The 14,521-nt window shown below is 48.9% G+C and overlaps 1 protein-coding gene across 1 annotated transcript in view; it reads left to right on the top strand.

Annotated features, from left to right (window-relative positions):
* The first annotated feature begins 4,198 nt into the window (after positions 1 to 4,198).
* Positions 4,199 to 14,521, top strand: part of LOC115097561 (xenotropic and polytropic retrovirus receptor 1 homolog) — a 72,150-nt gene continuing 61,827 nt past the window's right edge. Inside the window, 3 exon segments of the mRNA XM_029613497.1 lie at positions 4,199 to 4,286; positions 5,446 to 5,547; positions 5,840 to 6,057. Of these exon segments, the coding sequence (XP_029469357.1) occupies positions 4,199 to 4,286; positions 5,446 to 5,547; positions 5,840 to 6,057 (408 nt within the window).

Genomic DNA, 14,521 nt, shown 5'->3' with positions numbered 1-14,521 from the left:
AAGACACAGTTTAAAATAATGCACACAGAGTGAGAGGCCATAAATGTCACTTTTGGACACGGATGTTGGCCTTAAATGTCAGCAGGTGGCTAATACTTTTATGCACCTGTTTGTGTGGTGTCTCAGATTAAGACCCTTATGGCTGGAGGTTCAGTTTCAGTTAGGAGAGATACTGGAGCATCAAGTCGAGTTTATGGTCTGGTTGCTTATATTGAAAATGACTATAGGAGATACCCAGTCTTGTGTAAGGGAGAAGCATGTTATATTCCTGAAGCTGGTGTTGGTGAAAAAAGCTGCCTTGATGGTTTGGGTATAATTATTCCTACCTAGTATTTCTTTGTGGGAGCAGTTAATAGTGAACTATTTTTAGAATAATTTTCTGTACCTACTGTTGGGGGGGGGGGGGGGGGGTGTCTCTGGTCTGAAATCATGTACTTTACAGTTATGGCATTGTTTTTGTGATACGTTGTCTGCAGAAATTCACTTCTCTATTTTGTCCTATGTGGCACTGCATAGCTGATTTTTTTTTTTTTTTTAATTATGCAGAGTGAGAGGTGGTGTGTGTGATTGGTATGTATGCCTAATGGATTGGTATGCATGTTGTGGGGTATTGGTTCAAGTTTGGGATTTTAATGGAAAAATGGTGGAGAGACATCTGTGGAGATCGAACAGTTAGTTGTGTCATATTACTCTTGTCTTGGTTCTGTAATTTGTCTTTTTGCAAAGTGATTATGTAACTGATGTGTCTCTTCAATGAAGACAGTTAAAAAAATACTAAGGATAAGATTCAAGTGCAGGATGGGCTATTTAACAGCACTTTTTGTATAATTCAGACATTTGTTCAATGGTGGATTTGCGATGCATTGAATCACTGTTTTCTTACCTCATCTACACATTCTTATCCTTGATTGGTCCTTCTAATAGCAGTATTGAATCATCATGGTAGTTTTTGTTTTGCACATACCATGACAATTCAACCAACATCTCAAAATGGAAACCCACATCTCAGCTGTGGTAAAGACCTCCTTTATGCTCCTACACCAAATTTGTCAACTGCTTAATTACTTTGAGAAGTGTAACCTAGCTACTGTCATACACAAACTGATCACCAACCACACTGACTACCATAACTCTCTATTCCATGGCATCACACAATGCAAACTCACATGCCTCCAAATTTTTCAGTAAATACAAAACTACACAAAGATACCCAGGTGTAAATCAATTTAATTGTTACTATCCGGCCTGTGGCAGGAGCCACAGGCTGCCTCTCCACCCTTCTCCCGTCTCTCTCCCGCAGCCCAGAGGCTGCTGACACACTCCTTGCGTGGCGGGAGCCACGCTGCTGTTCTCTACGCAGCCCGGAGGCTGCCGACGTATTTCCCACGTGGCTGGAACCGCGCCACTGCAGTCGCAACGCTCCAGGGCCTTCCCTGCCTAGTTGTGGCATGGCGGGCCTTGCTGTCATGCCCCCTGCTGCCAGGAGGCCGCCGACACATCTCACATGTGGCGGGAGCCACGTTACTTGTTTCTAAATGGCCCGGAGGCCGCTGACTCACTACCTGTGTGGCTGGAGCCATGCTACTACTTCTAATGCGGCCAGGAGCCCGCCGTCCGCATCCTCATGTGGCCCGGAGGCCACCAACTTATCTCCGGTTCCTCCATGGGAAGAGGGCCATCATCCCCGGCCTTGCCTGATGCCCGAGGCCGTCCTTGGTCCATCTTCAGCGGCCTGGATGCTGCCGTGCACCTCGGGGCCTGCCCTGTGGCCTGGTTCCTGTTACAGCTCTGCTTCACTGTCTTCCTGTGCAGCAGGGCCGCTGTCCATGGTTCTGCTCTTCCTGCTTGCCTCCTAGGGTGCGAGGCTGCATCTTCCTTCCCTTCTTAAAGGAACAGCAAGGGAGTGGTGCTCTTCTGACATCATTGGGGAAATCGCCTCTTCAGCCCTACAAAAGGGGTTCATCGTCATTTCATTCTTACCTTTGCAAGGAGCCAGTCCTCCTTAGGACTTCTCTGCAATCCAGCTTCTCAAGGCACTTCGTTCTATGTGGGATCCCGAGTCTTCGTCTTCTCCTGGTCTCTCATCTTGTCAGCTTCTGTGTTCCAGATGTTCCTGATGTTTGTCTGTCAAAAGTCTTCACGTCTAGATGTCTCCTTTTTCCGGATGACCTTCCTTCTTCATGGCAATGCAAGTCTCCAAGAGGTTCCAGCTTTTATCTTCCTTATCCTGATTTTGTCGCCGAGGCATTCCCTCAAACCTTCAACCCTGTCTGGGTCCTCGGAGTCTTCTACTTGCCTTCACTCCATGAATGAACTCTATTTCTCGTTCCGTCCTGGAGTGGTCCATGCCTGGCCTTGATTGGCTGTGCAGGGCGCACTTCAGTACAGGCTTCGTCAGAGTCTTCACTTCATCTTCTCTTCTTCCTGTGTGGGAAACCACCAGCGTGGTCCGTGACCTGTCTTCATTGGCTGAGTAGGGCATGTGATGTGTAGTACCGACTCAGCATTCTGCAAGCAACTTGAATGGGGAACCACTAGCGTGGTCCATGACCAGCCTACCTGGCTGTGTAGGGCACACCAACTGCGTGGTCCGGGACCAGTACAGCTAGGTTGTGTAGGGCGCGTGATGTACAGTACCGACTCAGCACTTTTCAAGCAACTCATGGCCCTCCTGAGTGTCTTTCTCTAAGTAATCAGTCTTATTTCACTCCATGTATCCAGAATCTCCTTTTTCTCTATGTGTTCAGAGTCTTGTCTCACTCCATGTATTCAGAGTGTCGTTCCACTCCATGTATCCAGAGTCTTGTCTCTCTTCAAGTCTTCATCCTGTTTGATGTCCCCGTCCTTCAACCACTGTCTGTCCTTTCACAGTCTCTTTTCCCATGCGGCGGGTCTGAAAAGGCTATCGAGTAGTCAGAGGACCACTCTCGAGACTAACATTGCGTTGTTTGGGACTCTCTGCTGTGTACAGGTTCGGCTGCGGCCAAGATTCCAGCAACACCAGCCTACACTTGGACACTCTTCACCTGCCTCGGCACTTGCCGGAGCTCCTCTGCGGCTGCATCGTGGCCCAAGGGTACACGAAATCACCAGAGATGGGTCCGCTACCCACGTTCCCACAATAATAATAATAACAAAAAACAAAGGTAAAGAGCTTAGATCCAAGAGACCATCATATATCAAGGTTACAGTTATTCGCTAAATAGCTGTTCCATATGAACTCATTGGAACATTTAGTGTGATTGACTTTTCCCCTGTTTTGTAATAATCATCGGTCCCAAAATGTTCATGCAAATATATTTTTATATGCTTTTTTTTCATATTTTGATACTAAAAGCTATGTGGAAACAGTCACTTATCTTAATAATGCCCATGAAAATATTCAATTTTTTCTTGTAAGAGGGATAATTATTGAAGCCTCCGGATGTTATACCAGATGTGATTCTAGGGCCTTGGCCTAGGTTAGAGGGCTGGACCCAGGCCCGACCTTGCAGCATGGCCTGGAGACCAGGCACCAATGCTGGGGCCTCGGCACAGACCCAGGCCCAACACTGGAACCCAGCCCGGAAACCGAGTCCTGATGCCTGGGCCTCGGCCTAGCCTGGAACATGAACCCAGGTCTGATGCTGTGGCCTGGCCTGGAGGCCATGTCCCAACACCAGGGCCTTGACTTGGACCCAGGCCCAATGCCATGATCCCATCCAGAGGCCGTGTCCCAACTCCTAGGCCTTGGCCTACGCCTGAGCCTGAACCCAGACCCAATGCAGCAACCTGAAGGCTGAATCCTGCTGCCAGGGCCTCAGCCCGGATCCAGGCCTGACACCATGACCCAACCTGAAGCCTGGGTCCCGATGCCTGGGCCTCAGCCAAGGATCAGGCCCAGGCCTCAGAGCCCAGGCCTGGAAGCTCCTCTTCTTCTTCATCTTCTTTCTTCAGTGCTTGAAAGCCAAATGATGCCATCTGCTGGGATCATGCCGGAGTTAATTCGGGTCAGGTCAGAACCCGGCCTCTGGGTTGGGTTGCGGTGTTGGGCTTGGGGTCATGATCTAACCTTCAGTTTAGATTGCAGCATTGGGCCTGGGTCCGGGTTCCAACCTAGGCCAAGGCTTAGGCATTAGGAGCCAGCCTTTGTTGGATATTCGATGAATCAGGTACTTTTTTATTTTTTTTTATTTTCGGGGTCTTGGCCAAGGCCCCGATGTCGGCCCATGCCTCTGCTGAGACCCTGACATCATGCTTGGGTCTAGGCCACAGCCCAGTGCTTTGGGCCTTGACCTATGCCTTAGGTGAGGCCCCAGCTTCAGGCTTAGGCCAAGGTGCGGCGGCACAGTTGGGCATAGGCTGCAGCCTCTGCTTTGAGCCTCAGCCTATGCCCTAGGTGAGGGCCTAGTCCTAGGCCCAATGCATTAGTTTAAAACAAATGGAACAAATAAGGTTTGTTTCATTCGGGGAGCCTCCAATTTGGTTCAGGGCTCCCCGAATGAAATTAATTGACCTTATTCGTTGCATTTTTCACTTTCATTTTAAACAAATGCACATCCCTAAAGGCAGCTAGACTTTTAGTTGGGGCCAAATGCACTGACCAAGTTATACCAATTTTGTATCACCTATCCTGGCTCCCAGTTGAGAGTAGGATAAAATTTAAAACACTTTACTTTGTCTTCAAATGTGTGAACCAACTAGAACCTAAATATCTTTCCCAAATTCTGCTTTCCTACACCCCTATGAGGGACTTTGATCCTCTCTTCTATCTTCCCCTCCATTAGCTTCAGCTAAACTAACATGCTCAAGATTTTATGCATTCAGCTGCTCTGCCCCTAAAATATGGAACAAGAAAGACAAAGCTTGGCTTTTAGTCAGGCCTTCCCTAAAACTCTACAGCAGAAACTCATCCTCTAGTTCATACCCACTAGAAGTCTTCCTAATCTTGAATCCCACAGGTTGAACTTCCAGGCTACATCTATCCAACTGGTATTTAACTTATTTCTTGACTAAATACTGAATGCACTTACTTCCTTACTCCTACCTTATGTATCTGATTTCTTATCTAGTAAATAGTATTTATTTGCAACCTGCCTTATATTTGTATATATCCATTACTTATATGCTCAATGACTTGTTAATTTATGTAATCTGCTATGGGCCTACCTTTAGCAAAAGGCAGAATATCAATTGCTTGTAAGTAAATAAATAAAGGACAGGAATGAACCTCACTTTGAAGCCAGGTATGTTGTCTATGATCTCAGTCTCTTAGATTCTCTGCTAATTCTCTTCCTAATGCTTACATTGTACCTTATCATTCTACCAAAAAGCATGTGGATTCTTTGTCAGATTTCAAATTAAGGATAAAAATATATATTTCCATTTAAAGTTTTGCCCTTTGTGAGGTTTTGTAACCAGTGAAATGTAGAACGTGTGTTCATTCTCCTTTCTTTCCATTCATAGCCACAGATCCCTCCCTGTTGCAGCGCCATTATGCATCCCATGAGGAAAATTTCTTCCAGATGTGTGAAAAGGAACTCTCTAAAGTCAACACTTTCTACACAGGTAAACCAGGGCTCTACTTGATGGGAAGGTTGTCTAATGACATGAAAAAGACAGAGCTGGTCCCTGCTCACGCATAGTCCAGTTGGCTAATGGGAATACATTTATATTGTGATGTCACGCCTATCTTGGCCAAGCATTGATTTGACAGTACAAATGTCTAAATAAAACACAATCAAGAAAATGAATTCAGATGACTTCTTTTACAGTAGGCTATGCCAGATTGTGCCTTACTGACTGTAAATAATGATTAATTTGTATGAGATATCATTTATCCATTTTTTCACATGCGAAGAAAAGCTGGCAGAAGCTCAGAGGCACTTCATGGCTTTGCGGGCAGAACTGGAGATGGTGCAAGAAGTGCAGGAGGAGAAGGAGCCATCTTCCCTATGGAGGTCCAGGCATGTACTTCAAAGATCTTTCAGTCACAGAGCACAGCGGAAGACCATTTGTGACCTGAAGTTGGCCCTCAGTGAGCTCTACCTCAGCCTCATTCTTCTACAGAACTACCAGGTAGGATGGCAAAAGGATGATGGACTTTTTGCTAACCTGGAGAGGCAGTCATCTTGGGAAATGTATTTCCTCCTCTCTCAGCCCTGCACAACTGCTGGCTTTTGCTTAAACATGCCCCCCACCACACAAACACACACACACACACACACACACACACACCCTTCTAGGTGATATCATACAGGCGACCCCAATTTGATTTCCAGACCAGATGCCTCTTACTTCTCAAACCAACTAAGGCTGGGAGTGCTTGCAGACCTCAAAAAAGGGAGTCCTGGATGTTGCTCCACCTTACTATCTGTATTTCCTATAAGCTGGCTAAAGGGCACACAGAAACAAGTTCCTTAAGGAAGTTTCAGTTCATGTCTTCTGGGAGATTATCAATACAGATTACACAGGGCTGATGAGAATTAAAGGGACTAAAAGGGGAAAGTACTCTTCTGACACAAACAGGGCCTGTAGCAGCTCAGCTTTTAATCCTGCCTTGTCATGGTTTCGCCTGTCATACCCTGATCCTGTCCGCTATAACACCTCCCCATAGCAGAGGCCTCATAAGAACATAAGACTTGCCATACTGGGTCAGACCAAGGGTCCATCAAGCCCAGTATCCTGTTTTTAACAGTTGCCAATCTAGAACACAAGTACCTGGCAGGGATTGGACCTATGGTGCAGCCTTCTCTCCACCAGCGGTCCTCAGTGAGCTTCATCTTCAGCCTTGCCAAGTTCTACTTCACTGCTCGCACCATACTCAAGCTCCAGCCCCATTTAATTCTGCCTTGCCAAAACCTAGATGCCTCTTCATGGATTCACCCTTGGCTCTTTGCCCTGGCTGCTCTTACCTTGCTCCATGCCTTATGGCCTCTGGGCCTTCTATTTCCATGGATCTTGCTCTGAGGCCTTACCTAGCCTTGTGGTCTCTAGGCCTTCTGTCTCCTTGGACCTTGCTCTGTGGCCTACTCAGGCCTCTCCTCGTCTAGTGGCCTCTGGGATCTAAGCTTAGCGGCCTGTGGGCCTTCTGTATTGCTGCCTTCAGAGCTCAGTGTTTTTTGTTCTGTGTTGTCTTGTGTAGTCCTTGTCTGGTCCTGTCCTGGTTTTCTTGTCTAGCCCTGCCCTTTTCTGATCTTGTCTGCCCTGCCCAGTCCAATTCCTAGTATCCATTACCTACCTTGCTATTGCTTTACCTTGCCTTGCCCCAGTCTGTATCCAGTCTCAGTCCCTACTCAGTATCCTGCCCAAGCCTGTGTCTGTATCCAGTCTTAGTCCCTGTTTAGTATCCTGTCCAGTATTGTCCAGCCTGTTCCACTCGGCTCCCTGCCTGTTCCATACCTAGAACTCTTCTTCCAGTTTGTTTCTGTCCATAATGTACAGCCTGTCCCAGATCTCAGTTCCAGCTTGTGCCTGCCCTGCCTTGTCCAGCCTGTACAGCCTGTTCCACCTCATCCAGCTAAAGCCCTACTGGTTCCCAGAACTCAAGGGCTCAACCTGCGGGTAAGGGGGCTGGCTAGGCAAAAGACCAGCCCTTGTCCAATCCTGAAGTATTGTACCACACCTGTGAGGGTGTATCCTAACCCCAGCCAGACACCCAATAACATGCCTGAAATCAGGGAAGTCAGTTGAGTTACAACGGGTTCTTGAAAGCCCAAGAATTAGATAAGGTTATCTGTTCCCATCACCTCACCAAGCCAATAAATTCATTTTGAAAGGAAAAGTGTTTGCCTTTCTCTAGATAACCAGCAATAAGAATGTGCCTGAACATGAGTCATTTCTCCAAGGATGAACACAGTGAACATAAGTGAACACTGTCTATAAAGTAACTAGACAGGTACCAGAAAAATAACTTCTCAATATGAATCTGTGCCAATTGATCCTTATTGTTACATTTGGCTGTCTGTGGGCTGCCCTGCGACCAGCCGCACTGACTTCGGCCACTGCCCTATGCCACTGAGGCACCCAGGCTGCTGCTCCTGCTGTTCCTCTAGGCATGCATGTGCATCGTGCAGCACCTCTTAAAGGCTCTGCAACAGGAATCCTTGCTAAAGGCGCCCTCTGATGACATCATCCAGGCTCCTACTTAAGTCTCAGTCCCTCAATAAACAGGCGCCTCAGCAATGGGTCTTCTGCCTTGTAGTGTGTGTTGCCTAGCATTCCCATTTCCTGTGTTCCTGATTCTTGTCCAGCCTTGTCTCTTCCAGCCTTGCTCCCCAGCCTTGCCCCATCCAACCTTGCCACATACAGCCTTGTCTTCCCCAGCCTTCCTTTTCCAGCCTCGCCTTGTCCTATCCACCTTGTCCAGTGTCTTCAGTGTGTCTTCACCCACCCTTAAGCTGACTCTCCAGATCTTGAGCTCTTGCTTGGACCCCTGACCACGATTGCCTGCTGCCTGGCCTGACCCCTTGCCTGGACCTGGCCACTCCTGCTAGCTGCCTGCCCCTGCCAGAATCACCTTGCTCTTTCGTGGAGTAACTCTTGGCTCTCTAACCTGGCCTTTCTTACTTTGCTCTCTGCCTTGTGGCCTCTAGGCCTTCTTGTTCCTTGCTCCTTGATTGTGGCCTACTTAGACCTTATCTTGAATTGTGGCCTTTGGGACTTCCTGTGTCTTGCTCCTTGTCTTGTGACCTATCTAGGCCTTACCTTGCAGCCTCTGTGTCTTCTGTGACCTTACACCCTGCTCTGTGGCCTATCTAGGCCTTACTTGCCTTGTGGCCTCTGGGCCTGCTACTACCCTAGACCTTGCTCTGTAGCCTACTCAGGCCTCTCCTTGCTTAGTGACCTCCAGGCCTTATTCTTAGTGGCCTACGGGCTTCTGTGTTGCTGCCTTCGGGCCTCAGTGTTCTCTGTTATGTGTTGTCCTTGTCTGTTCTTACCCTTGTCTGCCTTGTCTAAGTCCTGCCCTAATCTTCTTTGTTTAGTCCTGTCCTTGTTTGGTATTTTCAAATCCTGCCCAGTCCAGTCCCCAGTATTCTTTCCCTGCTTTGCTTTGCTCAAGCCTTTGTCTATATCCTGCCCAGTCCCTGCTCTGCATCCTTGCCTGTTCCAGTATCCAGTCCTCAGTCCTTGCCTGTACCTGTACCTGTTACCACTGTCGCTGCCTGACGTCTCCACTCCGCCCTCCTTAACTCTTTGGCGATTCCTCCCGCAGTTGATGGACATCTGGCTGCCGCGGCGATTGCCTGCCGTCCTCTCCGGCGTTCCCGGTCCGGCTTGGCCGCTGCATCCTGCCATGTTGTTCAGCTGCCATAGGGCGCACACGCTGCGCGGCCCTGCTTCTTATTCCTTCTTTGGCGCGAACCTCAGGGGCGTCCCCCTGTGATGATGTCACGCATCCCGGATACAAAAGCCTACTCTGTTTGCTAGCTATTCGAGTTAGCAAAGGACTCCTTACGGATGGGATTCGCTCTCCGTACCTAGCTACTCTGCCTCTCCTTAATTGGACTTACTCTATCGGGGTACTCGCTCCTCGAGGGCCCATGTTCCCAGACTCACTGCCTGAGCTCACTTCTGCTTGGAAGAAACCGCTGCCTACACCATCAATGAGTTACCATCTATATTCTCTCAGAGCTGTTCCCTGGAACCAGGTACTCGCTCATCGAGGGCCTGCCTCTATTCCAGCTTCTGTGTTACCTTCCGGGAGAAATCGCTGTGTGAGTAATCAACCAACAAGGTTCTATACCAGAACCCTGTGTATGCTCCACTGTACTCATTATCTGTTTCTCTCCACTACAGCACAGCTATTGAGGGATCGCTGTTCCAGTGTCCTGAGGGACTACAAGCTTAGCCGGGCTTCATTTCTTCTCACTACTGCCACCTCTAGTGGCTTCTCAACTCTGTTTAATGAAAGATAATTCTGTGTTGTGTGTCCTAAAGCTGAGCCTGACCTGTGGCCCCTCACGGGACTTCCCCCCATGGGCATGGAAGTGTCCAAGGGTCCACCCAAAACCTTACAAACCATATCAGTACCCAGACCTCTGTTTCCAGTCTGTCTCTGCCCATAACTTCCAGCCTGAATCTGCCCTGCCTTGACCAGCTCATCCAGCCTTTCTAGTTAAGCCCTACTGGCCCTCAAAATGCAAGGGCTCAACCTGCAGGGAAGGGGGCTGGCTAGGCAGAAGACCAGCCCAGCTTCCAACCATGATGTTCAGATGTCATAGCCAAGTCTTGCTGGCCCCCAGAACCCAAGGGCTCAACATGTAGGGGAGGGGGCAGGCTAGGCAGAAGACAGACCCAGCTCCTTTCCTGAGAGCCTCCCCTCTTCTGAAAGGGTATTTCCAGACCCCAGCCCTCATAATAGCCATAGACTTTGTCCCCAGCAAGGTTCCACCCAGAGGCAGAGTATACATGCTCTCTGCTCCTAAAACAGAGGCTATGACCAAATATATTAAAAAGAACTTGATTGGAGGGATCATTTGCCCCTCTTCCTCACTTGCAGGGGCTGGATTCTTTTTCATAGGGAAGAAGGATGGGTCATTAAGTCCTTGCATTGACAAAGAATCGCTATCCTCTTCCCTTGATTTCCAAGCTCTTTGACTGCCTCTACCTCTGCCTGTTCCTTCACCGGTGGCCCAGCTCACTGCTGCTCAGTTGAAAAGGCTCTGGGTCCATACTCAATAGATGCTGCTCAAGGCGGCTCATACTGCGAAGAAATTTGCCAATAAACATCGAAGACCTGCTCCCTGGTTTCGCCCAGGTGAAAAGTATGGCTTAGCACCAGGCACATCCGTCTGAGGGTTACAACTATGCGACATGCTCCTCGCTACATTGGTCCCTTCCTGGTGCTGCGACAGCTGGGTCCTGTGACCTATCAACTTCATCTGCCTGCCACATTGAGGCTCCATACTTCTTTCCACGTGTCCCTTCTGAAGCCCTTGGTACTCACCTGGCCTACTCGGAAGATTCCTGAAGCTCCGCAGCCCAAGGCAGAGGAGGAAACCATATACCAGGTTCGTGAGATCCTTGATGTCCGGAAACCTGGCTGCAAATGGGAATATCTCCTAGCTTGGGAGGGATTTGGACCTGAGGAGAATTCCTGGGAGCCTGCGATGAACATTTTAGATAAGGACCTTATCATAGACTTTCACGCTGATCACCCAGGAAAGCCCAAGCCTTCTAGGGGGAGGCCTAAAGGAGGGGGTACTGTCATGGCCACCGGCCACGGTGGTCCGTGACTGAGGTCGGGCACTCACCCAGGCCATCGGGCCGCTCCAGAAATGCTGCAGGAGCAGGCAGCGGCTTCCGACGCTCTCTGCGTGGCCATTGCCGCCACTGAATCCAGGCCGCGTTGTCAGCCTGCCTTCCTGCTGATTCCCCCACCGGGCCTCCTAGGGATGCGTGCGCAGCTGCTGAATGGATTTAAAGGGGCCATGACAGGAAATGGTCATGGCTCCTCACTAGGACTCCTTCCTGTTTTCTTGTATTTAAGGCAAGGTCTGCTCCTCAGACCTTGCCTTGGTATCTTGGCTCTTGGTATGGTGCTGTTCCTGAGCTCCGAGTTCCTGTTCCTGTTCTTCGCTGCCTGTCCTCCTCGGTCCTCTCTCCTTCCTCCTGATCCCAGCTCCTGCTTCTCCTTTCGTTGGATGGATTCTTCTGGCTTCAACCCCTGGACCGGCTTCCAACCATTCTTCTGGCTTCGACCCTTGGACCGGCTTCCGACCATTCTTCTGGCTTTGACCCTTGGACCGACTTCTGACCATCCTTCTGGCTTCGACCCCTGGACTGGCTTACGACCTGCTGGAGGCGCCAGCTGTCTGGATTCCATGACCTGCAGGAGGCGCCTGCATCCAGACCTTTCTCCTGTCCTCAGGGGTTCACCTAAGTCCAAGCGGTCCGGGTCCCTACAGGCTCCACCTGGGGGGACCGCGGGTTTCCAGTGGTGAAGCGTCCAGATCTTTCTCCTGTCCTCAGGGGTTCACCTAAGTCCAAGCGGCCCGGATCCCTATGGGCTCCACCCGGGGGGATCAAGGGCTTCCAGTGGTGAAGTGTCTATTGGCTTCTGTTTTCATCTGGCCTCGCCTTCCGGCGTTAGGGTCCTAAGAGGGGTTTCTCTCTCAGGTAGCGCCAACTCTACCTCGGACAAAAGATCCACTTTCAGGACCGTAACATAACACCCATGATGGACACTATGAATACCTAATGATGCCCTTTGGGTTGTGCAGTGCCCCCACAGTTTTCCAATTTATGGTAAACGAGATCTTCTAGGATCTTCTCTACTTCCATGTGGTAGTTTACCTGGATGATATTCTAGTCCTCTCAAAATTGGTATTGGAGCACCAACATCATGTGAAACAGGTCCTCCAGAGTCTCAGTGAGCACCACCTCTACACCATGTTAGGGAAGTGTACCTTCGAACAGGAGGTACTTCTCTTCTTGGGATATATTATCTCTTGCCAAAGTCTCCATATAGACCCAGATAAATTACAAGCCATACTGGAGTGGCCCCAGCCCATGGGCCTTAAAGCGCGCTGCAGTGCTTCCTGGCATTCACAAATTACTATAGGCAATTTATCCATGAATACTCCTCCATGGCATCCCCACTCACAGCCCTAACTAAAAAGGGCTCGGACACCAAGAACTGGACCATGAATGTTATCTAAGCCTTCAAGCATCAGAAAGAGGCGTTCACCCTTGATCCATTCTTACACCACCCAGATCTGTCCAAGCCATTCATCCTGAAGGTAGATGCATCTACTCTCGGGATAGGTGCTGTCCTTCTACAGCATAATCATAATAGTTCTGTTGTGACTGGCTCCTACTTTTCAAAGAAATTTTCTCTGGCAGAGAAGAATTATACTCTTGGATATCGTGAGCAATTAGCAGCAAGCTAGCCTTGGAAGAATGGCAACCCCTGCTGGAAGGAGCCAAGCAGCTAGTAACTATCTATACGGATCACAAAAACCTAAAGCATCAAACATAAGCACAGAGACTGAACCCCTGGCAAGCTCGCTGGTTGTTTTTTAATCAGTTTGACTTTGAGTTGTGATACTGTCCTGCTGAAAAGAACCAACGAGTTGATGCCCTCTTATGTTCCTTTGATACTGAGGGATCTCTGGAATCGCTACAGCATATCATCGATCCTGCAAAGTTTGTGGTTGCTGCCACATTTACAGTTCTTCCTGGGAAGGCTGTGGTCTTCCCTGGTGCCTACAAAAGAAGGTTCTTCAATGGGCTCATGATTCCCGCTTGGTAGGGCACCCAGGAATCACCCAAACTTTGGAATTAATCATCTGACACTACTGATGGCCTCAGATGAAGACCGACATGAAGCATTAGAGTCTTGTCCCACATGAGTCATGAATAAGAGTGTACAAGCATGACCTTGGCGCTTATTATAGCCTCTGCCAGCCCCCAAGGAACCCTGGACCTACTTAGCCACTGACTTCATCATTGACCTTCCCCTCTCTGGTGGGAACACAACTGTATGGGTGGTAATGGATACATTTTCTAAGATGGCTTATTACACACACCTTCTAAGCCTCCCATCTGAACATGAACTGCATAGATTCTTTGTCCAACATATTTTCTGTGTGCATAGGTTCCCCTTTCACGTCCTCTCAGACAATGGAGTTCAGTTCACAGCCTGCTACTGGAAAGGCTTATGGAGGAAGTTTGGAATTAAGTTGGATTTCACTTCAGCTTACCACCCCCAGAGCAATGGACAAACTGAGCCGGTAAATCATAGTCTCAAGGCTTTTCTACAAGCCTATGTGAACCAGCAGCAGGATAATTGGGCTTCCTTCTTCCCATGGGCCAAATTCTCCCATAATAACCACGTGAACAGAGTCATAGGTTCATCACTTTTTCTATATCATGTTTGGGTGCCATCCCAATATACCCAGACGTAATCCGATCTCTGACCCTTGCCCGGCAGCTAACCTGATGGGACAGGAACTTCAGGATCTGTGGCAGAAGACACACCATCGCCTAGAGAAAATGGTGGAATATTTTAAAAAACACACAGACAAGAAACATTGCCCGGTGCCTCAACTTCACCCAGGAAGCTTGGTTTGGCTTAGCACTAAGAATCTACGACTGAAGATGCCATCTCTGAGGTTCATTCCATGATTTGTCAGTCCATTCCCCACTGAAGAACAATTAGGGCCTATGGCATAGAAACTCAAACTACTGTCATCTTTGTGGATCCACAGTGTCTTCCATTTCTCCCTCCTGAAGCCAGCAATTCTCTCTTGGCTGAGCAAATCACTCCTCCAGACCACCGAAAGTGCTATGGAGGAAGATACTCAATTTGAGGTCCAGGAGATTTTAGATTCACAAAGAGTCCAAAACCAGTTGCAGTACTTTATCTCCTGGAAAAATTATGGACCTGAAGAAAATTCCTGGGAGCCAGCATCCAATCTCCAGACCCTCCAATTGGTGAAAGAGATCCACCTACGCTTTCCCCAAAAGCCTAAGCCAACCAGCCTGGGAAAGGGACTTAGGAGGGGGGTGGTACTGTTTCGTTTAGCTGGCCATGAGC

This window comes from Rhinatrema bivittatum, chromosome 8 (genome assembly GCF_901001135.1).
Source record: "Rhinatrema bivittatum chromosome 8, aRhiBiv1.1, whole genome shotgun sequence".
NCBI classification, from domain to species: domain Eukaryota; kingdom Metazoa; phylum Chordata; class Amphibia; order Gymnophiona; family Rhinatrematidae; genus Rhinatrema; species Rhinatrema bivittatum.
This window is presented reverse-complemented; position numbering and strand designations above follow the sequence as displayed.